General features: G+C 37.1%; 5 protein-coding genes across 8 annotated transcripts; 4 read left to right on the top strand and 1 right to left on the bottom strand.

Moving 5' to 3' along the window:
- The first annotated feature begins 32 nt into the window (after window positions 1-32).
- On the top strand, window positions 33-2,218 carry LOC106402296 (syntaxin-43). The gene is made up of 8 exons (XM_013843003.3): window positions 33-513; window positions 604-880; window positions 962-1,051; window positions 1,216-1,287; window positions 1,356-1,433; window positions 1,510-1,575; window positions 1,657-1,737; window positions 1,816-2,218. The coding sequence occupies exons 1-8, from the start codon at window positions 332-334 to the stop codon at window positions 1,921-1,923; spliced, it is 954 nt and encodes a 317-aa protein (XP_013698457.1). The 5' UTR covers window positions 33-331; the 3' UTR covers window positions 1,924-2,218.
- LOC106402295 (importin subunit alpha-7) lies at window positions 1,964-5,880 on the bottom strand. Of its 4 annotated transcripts, none has more exons than XR_007324356.1 (12): window positions 5,586-5,880; window positions 5,186-5,264; window positions 4,986-5,080; window positions 4,770-4,901; window positions 4,357-4,542; window positions 4,047-4,210; window positions 3,894-3,972; window positions 3,630-3,758; window positions 3,404-3,531; window positions 2,682-3,096; window positions 2,345-2,405; window positions 1,964-2,102 (listed from the first exon to the last, which is right to left on the bottom strand). XR_007324356.1 is itself a non-coding variant. In XM_013843001.3 (11 exons), exons 1-10 carry the CDS (start codon window positions 5,802-5,804, stop codon window positions 2,685-2,687), a joined length of 1,623 nt encoding a protein of 540 aa, XP_013698455.1. In that variant the 5' UTR covers window positions 5,805-5,880; the 3' UTR covers window positions 2,149-2,405; window positions 2,682-2,684. The 4 variants fall into 4 exon arrangements, 2 of the variants coding, with proteins under 2 accessions (XP_013698455.1, XP_013698456.1); XR_007324357.1 differs by having other exon boundaries at window positions 2,087-2,102; window positions 2,345-2,400; XM_013843001.3 differs by lacking the exon at window positions 1,964-2,102 and having other exon boundaries at window positions 2,149-2,405.
- Window positions 5,881-8,718: 2,838 nt separating this feature from the next.
- BNAA05G31540D lies at window positions 8,719-10,503 on the top strand. The gene is made up of 3 exons (XM_013840633.3): window positions 8,719-9,000; window positions 9,206-9,978; window positions 10,067-10,503. Exons 1-2 carry the CDS (start codon window positions 8,772-8,774, stop codon window positions 9,349-9,351), a joined length of 375 nt encoding a protein of 124 aa, XP_013696087.1. The 5' UTR covers window positions 8,719-8,771; the 3' UTR covers window positions 9,352-9,978; window positions 10,067-10,503.
- A 3,711-nt stretch (window positions 10,504-14,214) lies between these two features.
- On the top strand, window positions 14,215-17,944 carry LOC106397655 (ATP-dependent DNA helicase Q-like 1). Its single transcript, XM_013838280.3, has 10 exons — window positions 14,215-14,407; window positions 14,494-14,828; window positions 15,357-15,608; window positions 15,750-15,913; window positions 16,045-16,141; window positions 16,245-16,288; window positions 16,657-16,771; window positions 16,970-17,323; window positions 17,402-17,626; window positions 17,743-17,944. The coding sequence occupies exons 1-10, from the start codon at window positions 14,293-14,295 to the stop codon at window positions 17,845-17,847; spliced, it is 1,806 nt and encodes a 601-aa protein (XP_013693734.1). The 5' UTR covers window positions 14,215-14,292; the 3' UTR covers window positions 17,848-17,944.
- Window positions 17,945-19,198: 1,254 nt separating this feature from the next.
- LOC106397104 lies at window positions 19,199-22,533 on the top strand. Its single transcript, XM_048759434.1, has 5 exons — window positions 19,199-19,618; window positions 19,810-19,938; window positions 20,156-20,214; window positions 20,296-21,798; window positions 21,867-22,533. The coding sequence occupies exons 2-5, from the start codon at window positions 19,812-19,814 to the stop codon at window positions 22,464-22,466; spliced, it is 2,289 nt and encodes a 762-aa protein (XP_048615391.1). The 5' UTR covers window positions 19,199-19,618; window positions 19,810-19,811; the 3' UTR covers window positions 22,467-22,533.
- Window positions 22,534-23,343: the final 810 nt, after the last annotated feature.

The following is a 23,343-nucleotide window of genomic DNA, read 5'->3' as shown; positions in this document are numbered from 1 at the left end:
TATATGTGTAACTTGTCCACCTCACGTGACTAATTAACTATCAGAAACTGAAAATTTCCAATTTGTAAATCTGGGAGCTTACTGTCTCGTCGGAGAAGTTTAATCCCGCCGGCGATCCTCTGATCAAAATCTCCCAGCTTTGAGAAGCCTCCGCCGTCGTGTATTCACAATTCGCGCTGCCTCATTGCTCTTCTCTGTAATGAAACCGCGATCCTTCTCAGATCTATAGCTTCCGATCCAAGAAGGAGGCTCGAAAAAATCCTATCTAAGACGTCGAGATCTTTGGCTACCGAGATTCTTCAAGAGGTTTTTGATTGAAATCTGAGCTGATATGGCGACTCGGAACCGCACGCTCTTGTTCAGGAAATACAGAAACTCTCTGAGGAGCGTCCGTGCTCCGATGACGGAATCGAAATCCGGCGTAGGTCCGGTGATCGAGATGGCGAGCACGTCTCTATTGCATCCCAAACGCTCCTACACTCCAGTCAGTACCGAAGATCCAGCGAACTCAAGGTTCAAAGCTTTGTGTTAAAATAAAAAATAAAATTTAATCACTTGAGATAGTTAAAGCTGAAAGCTTTGTGTCTTCATTGGTTGTTATAGTAAAGGAGCAGTGACGGTGGGGTTACCACCGGATTGGGTTGATGTCTCTGAGGAGATTTCGGTGAACATTCAGCGTGCGAGGACCAAAATGGCTGAGCTTGGGAAGGCTCACGCGAAGGCCTTGATGCCTTCGTTTGGGGATGGTAAAGAGGATCAGCATCAGATCGAGTCTTTGACGCAAGAGGTTACTTTGTTATTGAGGAAATCGGAGAAGCAGCTTCAGAGGCTTTCTAAAGGCGGACCTTCTGAGGATTCAAGTGTTAGGAAGAACGTGCAGGTAGTAGGGTTGAACTTCGTTTTCCATCACTATCTGAACATTGATTGAGTCTTGATGTGTTTTTTTTTTTTTTTGTAACAGCGGTCTCTTGCTACTGATCTCCAACAACTTTCGATGGAGCTTCGCAAGAAACAGTCTACTTATTTGAAACGCTTGAGGCTACAAAAAGAGGTATGTACATTTTTTGTGATGCTCTCTACTCTAGTTGCTCATGTTTAAGAGTTTCTTGCTCTGTTCCGCAGCTGCGCTTTTGTTTATGTGCATCTCATATAGATTGTCTTATTACTTTGATCGGTTTTGTAAAAAGTAAGCTTTGACGTTTGATGTATGATCAGGATGGAGGGGATTTAGAGATGAATCTAAACGGAAGCAGTTCTAGAGCAGAAGATGATGACTTCGATGATATAGTATGACTCCTTTTCTACAATCTACATGCAACTATATGCTGTGTAACTATATGCATTTTTCATTTCAGTTATTTAGTGAGCATCAGATGAGCAAGATCAAGAAGAGCGAGGAGATATCTGTAGAGAGGGAGAAAGAGATTCAGCAGGTCAATTGCTTTGCAACTCTTAGTGCTCTTCATAGTAACCTTTTGTTACTTTCTCATGGTTTTGTGTAATCTACAGGTTGTTGAATCAGTAAATGAGCTGGCTCAGATAATGAAGGATCTCTCTGCGCTTGTGATAGACCAGGTATAACAACTGCTATTAACTGTTCTCTAGCTTTGTTCTGGAAATATAAATAATTTGAAACTAAAACCTCGTTGGTGACAGGGTACGATAGTTGATCGGATTGACTATAACATCCAGAACGTTGCTAGTACAGTTGAAGATGGTCTCAAACAGCTGCAAAAGGTAAACCTCAACCATCTCTCTCACTCAACGTTTCATGACTAAAATGTTCAAGTGGGTTCTTTTTGTGAATCTCCACAGGCAGAACGTACACAGAGAAGTGGAGGTATGGTTAAGTGTGCGTCTGTTCTTGTCATACTCTGTTTCATCATGTTAGTTCTCTTAATCCTCAAGGAGATTATCTTCTGAACCAAGAAACAAGGTTGAACCCTCATTTTTTCATTCTTTTATGATGGGAACCCCACATTTTTGCACCAATTGGTCTGAAGAAAAAATTCGATTGTGTTGTCTTTCTTGTTCCATTGCTTTGCTACAGATTTTTCTGATACTTTAGTTTCTTATCGCACTGTTATATCAAAGCATGTTTCCTGAGGTACACATAGGACAGTAATCACTAGTCTATTGTATTGAGTCTTTGTAAGTTTCTGGATGTTACCGAATTTTATAGTGGCTTATTTACATGTAAAGAAGATTTTAACTATAATGTCCAAGAATCTATGAAGAAAAAGACAGCATATAGGAACTGTACGGATTACAGTTTGTTTAAGAATATAAACTACCAAAGACCAATATTTTCATTACTATCCAAAGCATTGTAATAAACTCTAACCTTGATTCTCTGTTAGTGTATGGACAAATGAGCTGAGTGTGTGATTGCCAAGCCGCCTGTCCTGGTTCATCATAAAAATACCAAACAAGATATGAAACGAAACCAAGTAAAACCAGATATAAAATACCAATAGCACTAAAACTAAACTAAGCCAAATCAAATCAAAGTTGTTCGGCTTGAGTTTGACCAGTTCCTCCCAAACTCTACAAAACAAAACCAGACTCTGTTCTAAACCAAAATGGTCACCCCTGAATAGGAAACCTACATCCGTGCTTAGCCCTTGATGTGAAAGCAAAAAGAAAGGCATTAAGAATTTACTGAAAGGTAGGACTTGTACCTCTTAAGGTCCACAGTGCATCTCACCGAGAGTACATGAGGGTGTTGGCATGTTTGCAAAGTTTTCAACTGGGAAATACACCATGTCTTGTCTTCCTTTATCTTCCTCTTCTCCTTCTTCTTCTTCTAACCAGTATGTTTCTAGAATCTTCACCGCCATTTCATAGATGTCACTGTTCTCATGAGATTGCAGGCTTTCTATTTTCTCCAGTCCCTCGGCGTCTTCTATAATTTGAGCATGTGGGTTTACATTTGTTTGAGTGCATTGGTAAACACCTTCAGCGTGTCTCGTGTAGCATGCTTCTCCCACCTTCAGTATCTTCTCAAGTGATTCTAAACAAAGCATGACGAGTTGGGTATCCGAGGATGTAAGAATATCGCACAAAGGTTTTATGCAGTCTTGCTTTACAAGAAACCTGACACATTAGCAGATATGCATGAGGTTCGGAAAGAAAGAACTGAACCGCACACGTTTGAGAAATATATAATTAACCTGCTGCGAACTCTACCAAAAGAAGTTATAATAAATCAAATGGAGTGAAAACATTAAGGCTTGGTTCTGATGTTAGAATTATTTTCATGCCTCTATGTTCAGACTACTGAATATGTCTTCTTGTTGGCTATATAGATTTTAGTTTTGTACATAAAATTTCTTTCCGAATGGACAACCGAATGAAAGAAAATCTAATAGTGAGAAGGTGTATTGAGTTTTCTTCTACGTACAGGATTTGCTTGTAAGAGCCACCAGCTATAGCGTTGCAGATAGCCCAAGCAGCTTCATACTTGACATCAAACTCAGAGTTCCGGAGCAGATTAACAAGTGCAGGACATATATCAGCATCAAATACAGCCTACCAACGGAGATAAGGAATTGAAGACATACATTGAGAGCAACATATTGATCAGAAACGGTTAAGAAGACAAGTTCAGGTATCATATATTGACTAACCTGAATCTGTGATTGACAGCCAGCTGTGATATTAGAGACTACCCAACAAGCTTCCTTCCTGATGGTCTTGTTATAGGGTCCTCTTAGAAGATTTAGCAAGCATGGGAGCGCTTGTAGATCAATTATATACTAGGGAAGTCACACAGAAAAAAGTTCTGATTCAAAACGAAATAGAAAAAGCCAGTAATAGTACAATACTCAACAAAGGAAGTAAGCAAAATATCAGCTCTAATACAAAATTTATATTTCTAGCTGCATATTTACCTGAGTTTGACTATCATTTCCAGTTACAACAATGCCAATGGTGCGAAGAGCAGGAGTGGCAACTGAAGGTGAACGGTGGCTGTCCAGAAAGCAAAAAACCCATCAGAATGATGACTCAGGATTTTATTGGTTAGCTAAAGTCTTGAAACTCACACCGAAAGACCAATAAGTCGCCCACAAACATTGGCTTCAATAACGGCCTGTATTTTTTCATTTGAACCATCAGAGATATACACCAGCGCCCAGCACGTATAAGCCAAGAGTTCCTTGTCATCTAACCGAATGAGTTGTGCAAGAGCTGGTAATGCAGCACTCACCTGTGGGCATATAGTGCACAATGGTAAATAAGTGAAATGTCTGAAAGAATACGACATTCATCAAATCCAATCAAGAAACAATTGCTAGTCAACCCTAAGCGTGAAAGTTTTTCAAGATGTATTGGAAGAGTTGGTTCAAAACTTACCTGGTCATAGGGAGGCTGTGGCTTCCCTCTGCAAAGATTAGACAAAGTCCAAGCGGCGTTTACAAGCATAGAAAGTTTGTCTCCATTGTTTAACTGTAGCAACAAAGAAGGTAGAGCGCCATGTCCAAGGACTATATCACGGCATCTAGGAGAGTCTCCAGAAATATTTCCTAATGCCCACACAACCTGATCGTCCAAGAATGCAGAAGAATACATCTTAGATACAACTGAAAACTGGGAGAGGAAAACCAAACTCAACAAAATATATTAAAGTTACATTTATTGATCTTTGTAATTTTTTTTTATTATCTTTTATTCAATTGCAGAAGCGACCACAGGCTCCAAGCAGTCATAAGAATTAGGTACCCACATAGCATAGTACGTGATGATGATCTATCATCACAATAACATACCTGTTCACGGACCCCATCGTATGGTGAGCTTAGAAGTCTCACTAGTATTGCAACAGCTCCATGATCAATCACCACTTCAGTGTTCTCAGACGTTCCAGATGCAATATTTGTTAAAGCCCAAGCCGCTTCAAACTATAGAAAATATTCCATGAAATGAATAAACATCGATCTTGTGAAGGCAGTGATAAAACAACGTACACATGTATGGAAGCTAACCTGAAGCTGGGGAAAGTCATCCCACGTAAGGAACTCCACAAAGCGTGGAACCAAACCAGCTTGTATAACTTCTTCAACATGTACATTAAACATTTCTACCAAAAAAAAAAAAAAAAACATGTATAGCATTAGAAAGAGCAATTACATTGCTATAGCTTTATTCATCTTTATTTCATAAATTAAATGGGATTGTCTCTCACCACCACAAAGTAACGTTCTGATCTGAGTAGTAGCCTCGATCAACAGCTCCTTCTTGTCAGACCAGATACGGCTTATCAACTGTATAACCCAATCAAAGATACGAACCTACTCAAAAACTAATTCTTAGAGATTCAAACTTCAGATGAAAACTAAATAATCATTATCGAAAATTTCAGAGCATTGGAGATCGTTCACAGGTCAGATCTCACTAACAAAGCCATAGATCACTTAGATGATTCATCAATCACGATCTAGAAACACGAGAATCGATCGAAAATTAGATAAGGTCCATTGCGAACGAATCCTAACACTAGAAGCATGCATCTATCTATCTATCTATCAATCAATCAATCTCCAGGTTTCTCGTTAATAAGAGAGGTTAAATAAGCAAAACCGAACATTCTGATCGAGAGAAACGGCGGCGGAGGGAGGAGGAGAATGAGGAAGAGGAAGAGCCTCGCGACGCTTCTTGAGCAAGCTCTCCTCTCGCTTGGCTTTGCGGATCTCAACCATGTCTTCCTCTCTTCGTCGCCGTCCCCCGACTCCGTCGACAACCGCCTTGTACCCGCTCCTCCGCACTGACGTCGTCGTCCAGCTCGTTGTTCCTCCTCCTTTCATTCTTCGATCGCCTGATTTTTTGAAGGTTTGGTGAGGATCAAAATCAAATTTTCCAGGAAAAGCAAACGAGAGAGGAGGCCCCACGCTATATATGAAGGAAAAAAAATTATATTTTTTGGGTGTCAAAATAAATATTTTAAAAATTAGGGGTGTAAATTCGAATTTGTAAGATAACTTGGGGAGAGCACAGGTGAAAAAACGCGCAACTGATTCGTTCCCGCCTAAAGTCCGTTTCAGATTATTAATCGTTGGGCTAAGAAGTTAATCTGGATAGACTATACAACCGAATAAGGCCCAATTGCAAGTTACAACAACATGGACACACAAATATTTATTGAGTATGCATTTGTACTAAATGAGTTCAGATTTTTTTTTCTTGTGGTAAAAAATGATTCAGATTGAAATTGATACTAAACATGTTGAAAATCTAAATATTTTTAATGCTAACAATTGAGCTAAAGACTATAGGACAAACAAAAATAAACACATTGATCCCTAGTGTATTATTTGTTGTTTTAGATTTTATTTTTTTGTCTTTTTTTTTCGGATTGTCTCTGTATTCCTGCCAAAAATTAAAAATTGGTATAAAATTTAACATTTTATCAAAAATAAAATAAAATAAACACACTGACTTATGAAAGAGAGGAAGAAATATAAAAATATAAGTAAATGAATATTATAAATCAATTGGGATGTCAATATTCAGAGGGACTTCACACTACAAGAAAACGTTGTGTACTCCGACAAAAAACTTCCGACAACATGAATTGTCACAAAAGTTTCGATGGTGTAGCGAGAATTTACTGAGAAAGGCAAAAATTGATCGGAAAGTCGTCAATATTTTCCGATAAACCCGTTTTCTCAGTATCTTCTCGAAAAATCTTGTCGGAATTTTCCCAGAACCATGCATTCTCGGTAATTATTCGGAAAGCTCGTCGGAAGATGCTTGAAAATTTCCGACAAACCCGTTTTCTCAGTATCTTATCGGAAAAATTGTCGGGATTTTCCGAGAACCATGCATTCTCGGTAATTTGTAGGAAAACTCGTCGGAAGATGCTTTGATTGTTCCGACAACACATAATCTCATAAAATCCTCGGTAAATTTATCGGAATAATCTCGGATTATACCGACATATGAGCTTTCTCGGTAGTTGGATGAGATATCATCGGAAAATTGACAGTTCTAAAAGTAAGTTTTATTTGTCGTCGTTTTATCTTGGTCGGGTGAATCTGCAGAGCAATGGTCGTCGGAAGTTTCAGAGCAATGGTCATCGGGACTTTCAAAGCAATTTAGTAAAAAAGATACATAAAGAAATAAAAGATACAATACATAATTATAATATTTCGCAATAAAGAAATAATATTTCTAGTCCACGAAAGTCCATATCCACTTAATGTGCGTGTATATTAATATTCCTATTTATTTATTTTTCTGTCTCAGTCTTTATTTTCCTTTCTTCTACCCTGTCATTTTCTTCTTCCTCTCCAGATCTGCTTTTTTTTTAGCAACTCTCCAGATCTGCATCTAAAATCCTATATCCGCTATCCTTTTCTTCTCTTAATTATTTTCGATTTTCATCATTCAATTTATTCTCTTCGTTTCCTCATTCATCCTTCTTGCATGGTCTCTTTCTTTTCGTTTCTGTCAGATCTCTGTTTTTTTGAAAAAATACCAAAAGATTCCTTACATCACCACCGCTTGAACTGCTTACGCCGCCATCATCACAACTCCCTTCGACTGCTGTTGCCGCTCACCAACCTACGCCATCATCGTAACTCCTTCCACTGCTGTTGCTGCTCACACTCCACCATCACGGCCACTTCGTGCATTACACCAACATCATCACACTCTACTCTAGCACCGTCAACGCCGCAGTCTACACCGCCACAGCCGCACCGTAAACTAGCCCGCCTGAAGTTCTTCCACTGTCGTTACTGTTTCTTTTTATTTTAGTTTTTAGAACTTTTGTATTTAATTTCTTTATTGCTAATGAATTTTTGATAAATATCATATTATTTTAAATTTCTTTTATTTCATTTTTGTTTTTTTTTTTAATTCAAAATATTAAATTGTCGGAAGTTTATAGGAATATGTTTCTCGGAACTATATCGGGACGTTTCGACCAACTTCCAACGAATGCTTCCGAGGATATTTTTTATCGGAATTTATCAACTACTTTCCGACAAATGGTATTTACTGAGAGCCAAACTCTGACTAAAGTTGGATTGTCGGAAAAATAGTGGGAAATACCCATTACTGACTAACTACCGATGAATACTACCGTCGGAGTGTGAGCTTTATTCTTGTAGTGTCATTCCAAGTGAGGAGATGTCGAAAGACATGATTTTTGGTCGCATGTTTTGTGTTTTGTAACTCTATAAATAGCTTTAGAGAGATAGAGAGATGCAAGGGTTGATAACCTAAACATGTTCTTCAGTTAACTGAACAAAAGAAAAATACACTCTCTTTCTATTAATTGTCATGTTAATCTTTAAGAACATTCTTTAAATTTTCTTCCAGAACAAATGATTTAAGTTGCAAAAAACAACGATTTAGAGCGCGATGTTGTTTAGAGAATTTCTGTAAGATGGACATTCAAGTGCAATATGGTTCGAGCTCTATGCCCTGGCAACAAAACAAACCCTTGATGATATTCAAACCTAACATAAACAAAAAGAGTCACTTAGCTAGGCAAGAAAAGGAGTCCATGTCTATTTAAGGTCAAGACCACGGTTGATGTTTTGTATTGGCATTTCTCTAGAAACTATTGTTCGTTTGAAAGTTATTTTCTTTCTATTCTGATCATTTTGTTGTAACGGTTTTTTCTCATTGTTGGATGACTTTCCACCACATATAGCCTCTCCCAAAATACAAGATTTTAAACCAAACACTAATAGAGATTCTAATTCATCGGAATATAAAACATAAAAAAAACAATAGTAGAAAAAGAGAGAGACAATACCGAGATGGAGGATTTCCAGTCTCCTAGAATACGATCTTACAAATCGTATGAAGGAGATCGGAACCTCCAATTGGTTGATCCTGCCGATTTAAAACCGGTGAGAGGGATTTACGTTGTTAGGGAATCAAAACGCAACCGATCTCCCATGACATCGGATCTATGGCGCAAGATCTCTTACAAAGACCTGCCCGTTAGACCGAGAAGAGCTTCTTCTCATTCAACATCGTTAAAAGGTAATTTTCTTTAAAAAAAATGAATCATATGATTTATAGACTACAACAAATCTTCTGACAACATTCTATTGCTACATTTACAATGACGAGTCTAGTTGTACAATGTACACATATTTCGGGTTTTACAGTATATCAATATTTTTAATAGAGTTTTAAATGTTTCTAACATTATATGTGGGTCTGTTAATAAATGTAATAATCGGAGGATGGTGGAACGATCCGGAGATGAAGAGAAAGAGACGAGTGGCGAAGTACAAGATTTATTCAGTCGAAGGAAAGATGAAGACATCTTGGAGAAAGAGCTACAAGTGGATTAAGGTCCAATGCTCGAAGATTATTCATGGAATATAGCTCTCCAATGTATATCATCTGTTCAGTAGTTTGATTTTAAAGGGAAACTAAAGCCATGCATGCATATATGTATTTTATTCAATTTCATTTATTTAATTCCTTTTGTTAATTGTGTTAATGGTGTATTTTGATGACGTTACATTCACTCTAATTAACTTGAAAATGCAGTAAACAAATAAACTATTTTAATTTCAAAAATTATAAAATTACTAGAACCTGTTAGGAGATAACTTTATAGTAGGATCCATAAATATCTAAATGTTCATAAGACTATATATACTTGTTATTATCGTGCCATGTTATATGAGAATGACTTGTTTTTTTACCACTTATAGCGTTGTTATCTAACTCGCTTTTAGTAAGAAAATCGTAATACAAATTGACAAATGCGTTCGATAACAAAAAGTTGTTCGATAAAGAATTTTTCAAATGTGAAAGTTGAGAACTGGGGCGAATCGATGTAAGAATGAAACCACAACGTCGCGAATCGAGTGAGAAGTCAACTATGTTTTTGTTATAAATAGACTACAACCCCCATTCATTTAGTATCACCCAAGTTTCTGAAAACAGAAAGAAAGCAATTTTGGTTCACCACTCTCCTGCTCGTTGTCTTGTTGATTTCAGCTGGTAATTTTGGTTCTAATGTTTTCAAAAAAATGCATATGCATGCATATATATGATCTAAAAAATGAATTTGTCTTTGGATATTTATAAGGAATCCCGAAGAGCGAGGCGACGTGTACGAAGTACTTAGGCGAAGCCATATTGGCGTATCCATGCAAGGAAAGCTACTGTGAAGCAAAATGCGCTGAGTTTTACCACGAGTCATGCAGAGGAGAGTGTGAGGATCATGATCACCACCACGGAGTGCATTTAACAAATGACCATGACGATCATTGCCACTGCTACGGTCGTTATTAAGCTGCTGAAGTTTACTAAATTCGTATTGTATTAAATAAAACAAGAATGTAAGCGTGGTGGTTTCCTTCGATTTAAGTGTCATGTGTGAGTGTTGTTTGCCTTTTTTCTAATAATAAAACAAAATAGTACGTAGGACGAAGCTAATGACTTTCCTTCTACATCTATTATAAGATCATGTTGTATGTTATTTCGATTTGATAATAATAATAAAGTTTTTCTGTGTTTTGTCTACGTATTTGTTTAACCGCATAGATAAAGACACGAATTCGTCGATTTGAAGTTTTATGTACGTTCACAATATCACTTTGTGTCCTCATGATTGTGATCAAGTGATAGTTGAGACATGGGAATATAATAAATTAAACACTCTCTTCCAGGTTTAAGTTTTTCTTTAAAACAAAATTACACTGTGTGGGAAGTCTGAGCATTGGTTTTGGTTAAAACAGTTTATCTGTTAGCCCTGTCACATGCGATCTACCATCTAGCATTAACCGATAAACATTTTAAACTTGAGTCAACTAGTATAGCGATTTTCCAAAAAAAAAAACTCTAAAACACTAATTGCATTTCTATCTAAGATCATTTCCGCCGGCTCTTTATCTCTTTATTTTTTAAAGAGTTTTGCATTACAACAACTCTTTATATCTTTATTTTTTTTAAGAGGTGAACAGTATACCTTCAAATATAAAGAGTCACTATTCAGGTCTTTTAAATACTATTTAATTTTCACTACAAGAAAACATATTATTTATGAGAGCAGTATTCGTTGTAAATTCGTCGTAACGTTGTAAATTCGTCGTAAACGGGGTGTTACGACGAATTAACCTCGAAAGACCTTTCGTTGTTAAACGTCCGTCGTAACAGAGGTTTCGTCGTAAACGACTCGTTACGTTTACGATGAAATATATTTCTCGTAAAGCGTAAGGAAAGAATTCGTCGTAAACGACACGTAAGATTTCGTGGTAAAGCCCACGTAATGATTTCGATGTAAAGCACACATAAATAATTTCGTTGTAAAGAACACATAAACATTTCGATGTAAAACCCTCGTAAATCTTTCGATGTTAATCACTCGTAAACCTTATCATGATCTACCATTTGCTCCTTTTGATGATAATTATATTCATTATGCAAATGATTCGGTTCTTCATTATGATGAGCATCCTCAAAATTATTATTACTACTACAAGCTTCATTTCCCCCATAACCCTCTCCATGTTGATACCAAATGTAATACTGTGGTGTAAATCCTCTGTTTACTAAATGCTTCCATACAGTTTCACTACGTGCAAATTTTGAATTCTTGCATTTCCGATAGGGGCAGAACATCTTACCGCTTTCCTGCATGATCGGTGTACAGCCCGCCTGGTGCATGAATGTCTCTAGCCCGCTCACAAATGCGTTCGTCACCCTCCCGTCGGAATCTTTGTGCAAATACATCCAACTCCGTAACTCGTAAATACTACCGCCACCAGCCATTTTTTTCTTAGATTTTGTTTTGAAATTTTTTTTTCCTGATTTTTTTTCTCGTTTGTGTGTTGTGAGGAAGAGAGTTGTGGGAAATGACATATATAGAGAAATTTGTAGTTGAAATATAACAACGATTTTACAAGGAATGTTTTTCATGGATTTTACATGTCCTTAACATATGATTTACAACCACTTTACAACGAATTTAGGTAAGTTAAAGCACATTGAATACACGTTTTCACCTAAATATAACTGTAACATGTTTCGTTGTAATGTCGATGTAACGGTTACGACAAATTTCTGTTTCCACGTACTTTCGTCGTAAACTTACATTGAGTTTGCGACGAAACATTTTCGTCGTAAAGTTACATGGAGTTTACGACGAATTTTGGACTCTTCGTAATTGCGTGGTAAACACCATGTAAATTTACGAGGAAATATTTTCCTCGTAAATCTTCGTTGTTACAGAAACGTTTTCTTGTAGTGTTTCACTTTAGTCCCTACAATTATATATGTCTCGTAATTGCATGATAACTTTTTATATATCATATTTTAGTACTTATCATTATAGTTTATTAAAACTATTTCAATTAAAAATACACTATTAACATTTTTATATCATCTAGAGTTATGTTTGACTACATATTATTATATTTTTTTCAAAAATACCTTCTCTTAAGATCTATCAAATAGTATGTTTTATTGATTTTTGAAAGTTTAATGATGATGATATTTAGTTATTATACTTTTGAGGAGTAAAATGTAATATATTAAATTTTTTAAAAAAATATATAAATGGCCGTAGTTGGAAAACCACCCTTTTATCCCTTTATTTTACGTGGATCTCTCCTTTAGAATAAAGAGTGTTGTTGGAGATGCTCTAAGCTAATCAAATCTGACAAAACATAAAAAAAAACAATGTGAGTTTTTTTGGCAACAAATGCCATTGTCAGTCCCAGTTAAAGTATCTTTAACATAATTTGCTCACATCATTTATAATATTTGGACACAAAAAATAATAATTCACGTTGATTCTTAAAAAAAAAAATGCTAACTATATTATTCGAAAATGGAAGTATAAATAGTACAGTGCATAAAATATTCACTTGGTTGATAAGTTTCACTCTTAAGTAAGATTGATGGAATGGTTTCTGTCCAAATATATTTCCATGCAGATAGGGAATGAATTGTGATTGTTTGTCTACATTAGTCTTGTCAACTACTTATTTTCCGACAAGTAATATGTAGGATTCAGCCTAGTGGGAATCAAAGATAGTTGTTGCTCTCGTATACGTATGCACTAATTATATACCCACAAAATCCAAAAAGAACTTGTTATCTCTTGTATAAATGTATACTAATTTATTTTTCTCCAAATATTAATCTTATAAAGCAATACATTTGTGTTTGGTTAAACAAGAGACTAGACAAAACTAAAGTTGAGAAAGATTTGACTCTATAGTAGTGGATATCCTTTAAGAATCAAGTGGGCAAGGCCCGGGCTAAGAAGCTATGAATGGGACCAGATGACCTCTATAAATGTAGGCAGATATCCATAGCAAAACCAAAGAGTTGCTTAATTTACACCGTTGAGTTTAAAACTTTGCCCCCAATAAAATTGAAAAGTTGGGACCATGCCTTTTAATTTGGACCTTCTTTCACCCCCACACAGCTAAGCCTCGTTACAGAATTGAGGAAAAATCGGATAATAATGCCGCATCTTTACCATAATATCTAAAAGGACCTTCATCTATATTCTCTCGCGTTTAAAACCTTCACCTAGACACCTTTTTGCTAAGTCCCCTGATGATATCTAACAAACCCTAATTCTATAACTAGAAAGCAGATACTTTTTTTTATCAACTTAAATTTATTAATTATAGTGTGATACAAATACATAGATAACACATATGAAAATTAAAAACAACAAATATTATAATGAAAGTAACTAGAAGACGACAATAGATCAAGTGAAATAATTGTAGACACTTTTCCTTCAAAAATCTATAAAGTATCAACTATAATATTTTTTTTTTGCTAGGACTCTAATAATTTTTTTGCGAGCTTTAAATCTTCGTCACATCATTAACACCAATTTTGTTGCTGTATTACGTTGAGTTTATTGTAAACTAAAGTTATAGAGACATTCTTCTGAAAAAAAATCCAATGTGCTGATTTAACCGTGAAAATTAAAATGTGGGATAAAATGTTATGGACTGATAAATGAGTTTGGATTCAACAGAGATATGGGCTTTTTTTCTGTTCTCAATTCTCACCAATCAATTTAATAGAGATCGACCATGATACGTTTTACTAATGGATTCACAGCAACCGTTTAAGTTGGGTTTTTAAAAAGCGATATAGTTGGGCCTAAAAGGCCATCTAACGGAAACTAAAACGGCAGCGTTTCAAAAATGGCGGGAAAACTCAGTTTGAGGCTTTTTTTTTTGCGCAAAAAAATTCAACATTTAATTAAATTTCTAATCGCCGCCGGGGGAAGAAAAATTCGCAGCTTCCGTTGTTACCGGATTCGAGAACCCGCCTTGGAAGATGAAAGGTCAGGATCTCGAACTGGAGAAAGCTCGATTGCTGATCCTAGCTACCAGACTCGGATTCGACGAAGAGTCCGCGAAGAAATGCTTGGATCGATTCGTCGATCTCTACGGTACCAAATCCGATTTCTAGAGAAATTTATCTAATCGAATTGAATCGCTATTATCTGAATATATTTAATTTTATGGTTTGAAAAAGGCGATGATGGTCGAGATTTCATCACTGTTGAGTTATGTGGAGACGATTTTCTCGCGGCGTTGGCTGATTTCGAGGAAGGAACTGAGGAATGGGATGACGTACAGGCTTTGGAGACCGAAGCTCAGGGAACGTTGGCTGAGATGTTTAATAGAGCTAACACTAGTGATAACGGATTCGAGACTGATGATGGTGAGTCGAGTGTCCAAGTTCATGTTATTGAGGATTCTCTTGAGTCGAAGAATAAACCTGACGTGATGGAGCTGGATTCTTCTAGTGATTTTGAAGATGATGAGGATACGCAGACAGGTTCTAGAAGTCACTCTTTGAGATCCATGGTAAAGATTCAACACTACATTTACTGTTTCATGGTTTTGGGAAGGAAGATTAATCATTGTTTGGCAAAGACCTTCCTGCTTCATTTGCATTCAAACACCCTGCACCCCTGTGAATGAATAAGAAACTTTCAATGAAACTGTTTCATGGTAGACTCGTTTTACATTACATACATGTTGCCATTGAGGGTAGCTATCTCTGCTTGTGAATGCAAGCTGAAACTTGAAAGTAAATCTTAATCTCTAACGACAAGTCCTTTATAAGTTTGCTATGGTCTCTCTGTATCTTGAACATGGTCCTAAGAAACCAGTGTTATTAGGTGGACAAACAAAACAGACCAATTTAGTTGTGAGGTCAATGGTTTGTGAAAGAACAGCTTTTCATTCGTTTGGGTTTGGTGCATAAACTTAAAAGAATTGTGCTTTGGATGTCGTTTAACAGTTTCTGGGTTTGCTATCTCTCTTCATTTGTTGGACAGTGTTTCCAGTAACGAGTATGTACTGAAACTTATGAACTGTTCTGCTTTGAAGGAATATTCCATGGAAGATTCAGTCTCAACGATTTCAGGCAGAAAACCTTCTGTACTGACATCAGGCAAGGACCATGAAACTCCAAGCTACGAAGAGTTGCAGGCGTTGGATGATCTGGAATTTGCGAACTTGGTTATTTTTGGGAACAAGGTGTTCCGGCCCCTGCAGCATCAAGCATGTAGAGCATCTATGGAAAAGAAGGATTGCTTTGTTCTAATGCCGACGGGAGGGGGGAAAAGTTTGTGTTACCAGGTTATGATCCTTTACCTCTACATCTAGGTTTATCTAGGAGTAATCTGGATTCTGTCTAGGATTAGTTAGTCCCATTACCATTAGTTTCTATTACCACAGGCTGCATAGTAAAACTCATGTTTTTGTTTGTTTGTTCCACAGCTTCCTGCAGCACTGAAAACTGGAGTTACCATAGTTATATCTCCTCTGTTATCCCTCATCCAGGATCAGATAGTTGCACTGAATCTTAAGTTCGGTGTACCAGCTACTTTTCTGAACTCTCAGCAAACATCTTCCCAAGCAGCAATTGTTTTACAAGAGCTCAGGTGAAAGTCATCTCACCGTTTCTTTCATTTTCCTAATATCCCAGGCATAATCTATTTATGTTCTCGAATGGATATCTACTAATCTAAATGGTTTTAATAAACTTATATGCCCATTGAAATTGTGTTTGCAGAAGAGATAATCCGTCATGTAAACTCTTGTATGTGACACCTGAGAAAATCGCTGGAAGTTCATCCTTTTTGGAGACACTAAGATGCTTAGACCGCAAGGTATTTTGTTGAGTTTTTTTCTTATTATTGTTGCATAAGCATAACTGATCAACAAGTTTCCAGCTCTAAGAAAATAATAAGCATCTCTTTCTATTTACAACAGGGCCTGCTGGCAGGTTTTGTGGTTGATGAGGCTCACTGCGTGAGGTACACTATCGTTCTATCCTTCTCTCAGACATTATAATTTTGTGATCTACATGAGTGTTCTCTGATTATCCGTCACCAACACCTCAACATCAAAATTAGATTTCTGGCTTCGGCCTGATTTCTGACTCGGGCCTGAGAGTTTTTTTTCTTGAAATAATACATCTACAAAATCATTTTCTGGTAACCTTGTTATAGCATTCTGGTCGAGCATGTTGGAACTGGTTGGAATCTATTGAGCGCCAGTAGTTTCATTTTAATACCATAGGTCCAATAAGCTTGATGAAAAATGTGAAAACTCACTCTGCATCAGAAACACTGACTGTTCGATTTCTGAATCTGAAAAGTGCTACATTTTTCTTTGTTTCCAGTCAATGGGGACATGACTTCCGGCCAGACTACAGGGAACTGGGATGTCTTAAACAGAACTTCCCCCGTGTTCCTGTGATGGCTCTTACAGCCACGGCAACTGAATCAGTCTGTCAGGTAACAACCATCACCATGACAAGATTCTCTAGAAATTCATTTTTACAGATTAAGAGCTTTGAGGATTCCCATTGATTCGGTTCTTAATTGAACTTTAGAAAATATTCCCAGCAATTTTGTAAGATATGCATAGTTCATCATGCATGACCTGAAGGCCATTGGTTCACCATTTTGAATTATTTTTTCTCCCCACGACAGGACGTACTAAAAAGTCTGAGAATCCCCAGGGCTCCGGTTCTCAAGATGAGCTTTGACCGAACCAATTTAAAGTACGAGGTGATCAACAAGACCAAGGAGCCACTCAAACAGCTGCAAGAGCTGCTAAAAGACCGGTTCAAGGATCAGTCTGGGATCGTTTACTGTCTCTCCAAAAGCGAATGTGTTGATGTAGCAAAGTTTCTGAACGAGAAATGCAAAGTGAAGACTGTTTACTACCACGCTGGTATGCCTGCGAAACAGAGAGTTGATGTTCAGAGGAAATGGCAAACAGGGGAGGTTCGGATTGTTTGTGCGACCATTGCATTTGGGATGGGAATAGACAAAGCAGACGTGGTAAGTCAAGCCTGTTCTTAGCTGTTGCAGTTTGTTTGTTATCGTTTTCCTCTGTTTCCTTAATTTATTTCAGTGCAGCGTTTTGTTATACACAACACATTGTCAAAAGCGATAGAAAGCTACTACCAAGAATCAGGGAGAGCAGGAAGGGACGGGCTTCAAGCGCAGTGCATTTGCTTGTACCAGAAGAAAGATTTTAGCAGAGTCGTCTGCATGCTGCGTAACGGACAAGGCAGAAACATGGATAGATTCAAGTCAGCCATGGCTCAGGCCAAGAAGATGCAGCAGTACTGTGAGCTTAAGGTAAATTCTCAAGAAACACAAGACTGAAAAAGCAAATGCTGCTAAGCTTATATCTATTGTGGCTAGTATATATGTTAATTTATCCTTCACTAAGTCTTAATCAATGAATGTTTCAGACTGAATGCAGAAGACAGATGCTACTAGACTACTTTGGAGAGTCATTCGACCGAAGGATTTGTAAAAGCAGTTTACATCCGTGTGATAACTGTGAAAAGAGCTGAAATAATCTTAGTCACATCTTTGATTACTTAACCTGTTATGGATGTATAGTTTTGTTAAAATGACCTTAGCGTTTGCTTGCATAAGCATAATCAATTGCTTTGGAAGCTGCGTAGAATGCTTATTGGAATGAGCTGTTTCTTAACAACTCTTTAGCTCCCTCAAGCTCTTTGGTCGCTATGCCACAACTATTCGCACATCGCTCATAAGCGTTAATCAATTGCTTGTCATTACCTGAGCCTCTTGCAAAGTCGTTCATCAGTGCTAGGTTGTTCATTGAGGTCGTTTTAGTATCTGCGGTTTCTTTTAATTTCTACACCGACAAAAATTTAGGAAGATATTACTTTACGTGAATGCTCTTGTCTTTTCTGAAAAGAAAATTGTAAAATGAAGTTTCGACCGTATTATAATACTACTATCGTGGTTTAGAAGGGTGATGATTGCGTTCAGCACTAACAACATTCTTTGGATCATTATTTTGTCTGTAAATCAAAATCAAACACGACAAAAATATTGAATGCCCTGCGTATGTGATCCGAGTTAAATTCACCTGTTACGACGACAAAAACAAAAACAAAAAAGCTTCACCTGTTACATACTGAAATACACAATAAATGTACCAAAACTCTGAATTGGTGGTTTCAACCTGGGTGAAAAAAGTACGCGGGTTAAACTTTCTGTGTATATAAATAACAGTCCAAACAGTTTTATCAACTATTACGTCATTGACTCATTGGTCAGTAGTCAACTTTTATGCTGTAAGATTCTGAAAAATCATTTTTAGCATTTATAATTCATGTAAAACACTAATTCATTTATACCGATAAACATTAAACTCGGTCTCGTTTTTTTTTATTGGTTCCCTCCGTTTAGTTTATAGATAAAATTTTTGTTTCAAAACAAATATCGTTTATGCAAAATTTATTGATTTTATATTTTAATCTATTTTTCAATTAATTAAAATATGGTTAAATGTACCGGTAATAATATTTTTATCCAGTAAATATACAAAATTAAATATTTTTTTTAATCAGCGTGTCAAAATCTAAAACAACAAATCATCGGAGGAAATACTAACTAACAAAAATAATAACATTTTTCTGGGTATCTCCAAAATGAAATACAAACAAGTATCAAAACTCTAATATACTCCTGAATTACTTTTTTTCTCTTTTTACAATAATAACATTTGTTTGACAGCTCAATAATAACATTTCAATACGTATTGTTTCAAGAAAACATTAAAAACTCTCACCCGTAAGCCAAAAAGAAAAAAAAAAAAATCATCATATCTCTAAAAAAGTCTTGACTTTTAATACAGAAAACAATGACACATTTAATATTCCAGAGGTGGAGTGAGAAAGAGGGGAAAATTCAAAGTTAACTCACTCAAGAGGTCACATCAATTCACACACAACACACACACAGGAGCATCGTTTTAATTTTTCTTCACAAGCGCTCTCCCCGCTGCTTCTCCTTTACGTCTCTCTCTCTCTCCCTTACTCTAATCCCAAAATCCCAAATCGACGAATCCGTTCTCCTCTTCGTCCTCACTCTCTTCTCTGTTCTAGCTTCTTCCTCCGACCCATTTCTCAAAAAACCCATCTTCCATCGATTTGTTCGTGATTTTGCCCAATTGCGTTTTTATAGGAGAGAGAGATATATAAAGTTAAAGACTTTAATTGATTTTAGGGTTCCATTCTTCATCCAGCTGCTGGGTTATCTTCTCCACGCCTGCATTACCTTCTGAACGTTTAGAAAATTTTGAATTCGGTACCATTTTCTGCTCAAATTCTAAATCTTTTTTGTTTTGTTTTGTTTGGGTCTTATGAATCATTTGCTTTGTCTGTATTCCTGTTTCTTTATCCTGTTGCTGTCTAAAGTTTGGTCCTTTTTTTTGTCCTTGTGTCTGAAAATGATGCATTCCCTTGTAAGTAATCTAATTCAATTGGTGTGATGTGTAGAGATGATAGAAACGGAGGCTGTTGAGAGGAAACGATCCAGAGGAGGCTTTTTAACTCTCTTTGATTGGTCTGGCAAATCCCGGAAGAAGCTTCTCTCCTCTACCACCACCACCACCTCTGGACCCTCCGGTAATAATGTCTCCACAACCAAAAGTCACTCTTTATCAGTTTTTACCAAATGTCTTGTGTTAACTGTAAAATGGTTGCTACTTTGATGCCTAGTCCTATGTATATATATATATGTGTGGATGACAATGCACTTATTAATTCAAAGTTCAGTTTTAAAAAATCTACTTTGGCTTCTTTTTTAGTAGACTTAAGGTTTTGTCTTCTTTGTTTGTATCAGAAGCACCAAAGCAAGAGAAACAAAATGCTCAAAACCTCTCAAAGTCATCACCCCCCTCTGTAAGCATTCTCAGTTCCTTTTTTTTACTCTAGTGAATACAGGAAGCAATAGTCTATGATCTGATCTTTTTTTTGTAACAGATTGAGCTTGAGGAGACAGGAAAGAGTGTAACTTACAGTCCTAGAAGGGACTCTAGCTGCTCAACATCCACTGTCACTAGCGATGATAGACAAGGGTCCAGAGCCCCGAGTGTGGTCGCCAGGCTCATGGGTTTGGAGTCTCTACCTGTGGCAAACTCCCTGGAACAACCTCGGTCTAATCCTGATTTTGATCCCTTCTTCCTCAGTTCCTCACGCAAGGCAAGCACATGGGATGCGTACGAGAGTTTGGGCTATGTGAATCTCCGCAGTCACTATGATGGCATTTCTTGGGATCATTTGGATTCAAGAACGAATAACAACGAGTCTCACCGGTTACCTATTAACCGCTTTCAAACCGAGACGTTGCCTCCAAAGTCGGCTAAACCAATCTCCGTCACTCACAACAGGCTCTTGTCGCCTATCCGGAGTCCTGGTTTTGTTCAGTCTAGGAACCCTGCTCAAGTTATGGAAGCAGCTTCGAGAATGATCGAGCCAAGTCCTCGGATAGCTGCTGCTAAAGCACGTTTTTCATCGTCTGAGGCTTCCTCTTCATCGATTCCAATGAGAATCAGAGAGTTGAGAGAGAAGCTAGAGGCTTCACAGAAAAAACAAACTCCACAAATCTCCAATGGTACCCGCAACAATAAGTGTTTAAGAGGGAAGAATGAAACATCATCACTCAAGACACAGGAGACGAATAAGTTATTGGGCAAAACCAGTAAAGTGAAGCCGCCTTCTGTATCTGCTGCACACACAAAGGCTAATAATATTCACAAGCAAGAGAGCTCAACGCCCTCAAGTAGCAGCAACAAAGCTCAAAAGGAGAAGGTACAAACCAAGAACCGCATAGTTAAAAAAGATCCAAAAGAATCTTCTGCTAACAGCACTGGGAAAGCTCTGGCTAAGCAGAATAACCAGAAACAGAACCAACCCGCTGTGACGTCTGTTTCAAAACAGAAAAGCAGCAAAGTGATGAACAAAGTTGTAAACAAGGTGTTGGTGGAAACCGGAACTTCATCTAAGAAGCCTGGTCCTAAGAAGAATCCTCCTCGCAACAAAAAACCGGCAAATGGGGTGCAAGAGCCTGGAGTGATCAGTGAGAAACTGATCAAAAGGGGTGAAAAGTTGAAGAAATGTAACATCAGTGTTGAAAGTGATAGAAAGAAGGACATGGATGTGATCTCGTTCACTTTCTCATCCCCCATCAAGGGCATATCATCTACTAAAAGGACCACCGATCAAGAAAGAGAATCTGCACTTAGTTTGAGTGCAATCAACGGTGATTCTCTAAATATATTATTGGAACAGAAGCTTAGGGAGCTAACCTCTAAGATTGAGTCATCTAGCAGTGGCCTAACACAAGAGGGAGAGTCTTCAGGCTCCATTTCAAAGGATTGGGTGAATGGGACCATATCTTTGCCGTCTGATGATCTTGATAAAGTTTCATCAGAGAATGAATCTGTCTCTGACTGTACTTCTTTCTACAATAACCGAAAATTTCAGGTCAGTCATGCATCTCTTTGCACAAAGCTCTTAGTAGCTTCCCACTGATCTTTGAAACTTTGATACAGGCAGAAGAGCAGGAAGTAAACAGCTTTGGAACAGAAGCTGAGGATCTCCAAATCTCAAATTCACACAATGAGATTGAAGAAACAGAACTCTCAGAATCAGTAGCTTTAGCAGAAGCTGAAGAAGAAGGCCATCATGACTGGGAGCTAGAGTACATAACCGAGATCATATCCTCTAACCAACTGATGGTGAAAGAAATCTCCTTGGGCATGGCTACTGATATATTACCTTGGAGCCTCTTCGATGAACTCGAATCCAAGAGAGATCCACGTGGAAACCTGGAGAGGAAAACGCTGTTTGAGTTTGTGAACGAGTGGTTAACAGTTAGATGCGAGAAGACGTTCATGGGAAGCTGCAGAGGATTGTTTTTGTTTGGAAGGAAAGAGGTTTTAGCTGAGGAAATGAAGAGGGAGATTGAGAGGTTGAAGAAGATGAGAGAGATGATGATGGTGGATGAGCTCGTTGACAGTGAGATGAGTAGCTTTGAAGGGAGATGGCTTGATTACAAGAGAGAGGCGTATGAAGAAGGGAGTGAGATTGAAGAAGAGATTTTGTCTGATTTAGTTGATGAGTTAGTTAATGATCTTCTCTTGTGTTTCTAACGACCTTGTTGTCTTCTTCTAGAAAGAATTGTTTCTATTAATTTAGAAAAATATCATTCACTGAATATATCTCAAGTAGCAAATAGTTGTAGACATTCTTCGTTTCAGGTGTTGGCGCCTAAAGCACTCAAGTATGGAAATGCAGGGGAACTAAAAAACAGCATGGATTTTTAGTTCACAATGTGAGAACGGGAAGGCGTCTCTGTGAAACTGAGGAAAAGACAAAAAAACTTTACAAGAGCCACATGCTTATGCAACGGGAACTGAAACAGCATGGAGTTCTAGTTCAAAATGTGAGAACAGAAAGGCGTCTCTGTGAAAGTGAGGAAAAGACAAAAGACAAAAGACAAAAATTCAAAAATATAAAAATATTGTTTTATATATAACTTGCATCATTCACTAACATATGATGAAGGTCAAAGAGATTTAAAACTTTTGTTGTCTATTTTTCTCTAGAAAATAACAATTTTAAAGTGGCTAGTCTACCAATTTAGGGAGTATTATGAAGTTTTACTAAATTAATTGATAAAAAATTAAAACAATGCACATGTACCATGAAAGAGAGTTTAATATACATTAATACAAATGTATAATGTGTTTAGAAAATTTAAAACAACAGTAAATATCATAAACTTCAGTATATAAAATATTTACCGAAAAATTCAATATTTTCGTAGGGGGTTAAACACATAGATTTTGAGAAAAATTCAAAAATATGAAAATATTGTTTGATGCATAGTTGCATTCTTCACTAACATATGATGAATGTCAAAGAGGTTTAGAACTTTTGTTGTTGCCGTTTCTCTAGAAAATAGCGATTTTATAGTGGTTAGTCCACCAATTTAAGGAGTACTATGAAGTTTTACTAAATTAATTG

This window comes from Brassica napus, chromosome C5, assembly GCF_020379485.1.
Source record: "Brassica napus cultivar Da-Ae chromosome C5, Da-Ae, whole genome shotgun sequence".
Lineage (NCBI taxonomy): Eukaryota > Viridiplantae > Streptophyta > Magnoliopsida > Brassicales > Brassicaceae > Brassica > Brassica napus.
Note: the sequence above shows the minus strand (reverse complement) of the source record. Positions and strands in the feature narration are given on the sequence as shown.

What these genes read in the sequence shown, in the direction of transcription:
- LOC106402295 (XM_013843001.3), bottom strand. Translation starts at nt 5,804, where the DNA reads ATGAAAGGAGGAGGAACAACGAGCTGGACGACGACGTCAGTGCGGAGG. An exon ending in ATGACTTTCCCCAGCTTCAG is followed by an intron (nt 4,902 to 4,985) that starts GTTAGCTTCCAT and finishes TATTTTCTATAG; the next exon opens with TTTGAAGCGGCTTGGGCTTT. An exon ending in CGACTTATTGGTCTTTCGGT is followed by an intron (nt 3,973 to 4,046) that starts GTGAGTTTCAAG and finishes CTTTCTGGACAG; the next exon opens with CCACCGTTCACCTTCAGTTG.
- LOC106397104 (XM_048759434.1), top strand. Translation starts at nt 19,812, where the DNA reads ATGATAGAAACGGAGGCTGTTGAGAGGAAACGATCCAGAGGAGGCTTT. An exon ending in CACCACCTCTGGACCCTCCG is followed by an intron (nt 19,939 to 20,155) that starts GTAATAATGTCT and finishes TGTTTGTATCAG; the next exon opens with AAGCACCAAAGCAAGAGAAA. An exon ending in ACAATAACCGAAAATTTCAG is followed by an intron (nt 21,799 to 21,866) that starts GTCAGTCATGCA and finishes ACTTTGATACAG; the next exon opens with GCAGAAGAGCAGGAAGTAAA.
- BNAA05G31540D (XM_013840633.3), top strand. Translation starts at nt 8,772, where the DNA reads ATGGAGGATTTCCAGTCTCCTAGAATACGATCTTACAAATCGTATGAA. An exon ending in TCATTCAACATCGTTAAAAG is followed by an intron (nt 9,001 to 9,205) that starts GTAATTTTCTTT and finishes TAATAATCGGAG; the next exon opens with GATGGTGGAACGATCCGGAG.
- LOC106397655 (XM_013838280.3), top strand. Translation starts at nt 14,293, where the DNA reads ATGAAAGGTCAGGATCTCGAACTGGAGAAAGCTCGATTGCTGATCCTA. An exon ending in TAAGATGCTTAGACCGCAAG is followed by an intron (nt 16,142 to 16,244) that starts GTATTTTGTTGA and finishes TATTTACAACAG; the next exon opens with GGCCTGCTGGCAGGTTTTGT. An exon ending in GAATAGACAAAGCAGACGTG is followed by an intron (nt 17,324 to 17,401) that starts GTAAGTCAAGCC and finishes ATTTCAGTGCAG; the next exon opens with CGTTTTGTTATACACAACAC.
- LOC106402296 (XM_013843003.3), top strand. Translation starts at nt 332, where the DNA reads ATGGCGACTCGGAACCGCACGCTCTTGTTCAGGAAATACAGAAACTCT. An exon ending in GTGTTAGGAAGAACGTGCAG is followed by an intron (nt 881 to 961) that starts GTAGTAGGGTTG and finishes TTTTTGTAACAG; the next exon opens with CGGTCTCTTGCTACTGATCT. An exon ending in CTGCGCTTGTGATAGACCAG is followed by an intron (nt 1,576 to 1,656) that starts GTATAACAACTG and finishes CGTTGGTGACAG; the next exon opens with GGTACGATAGTTGATCGGAT.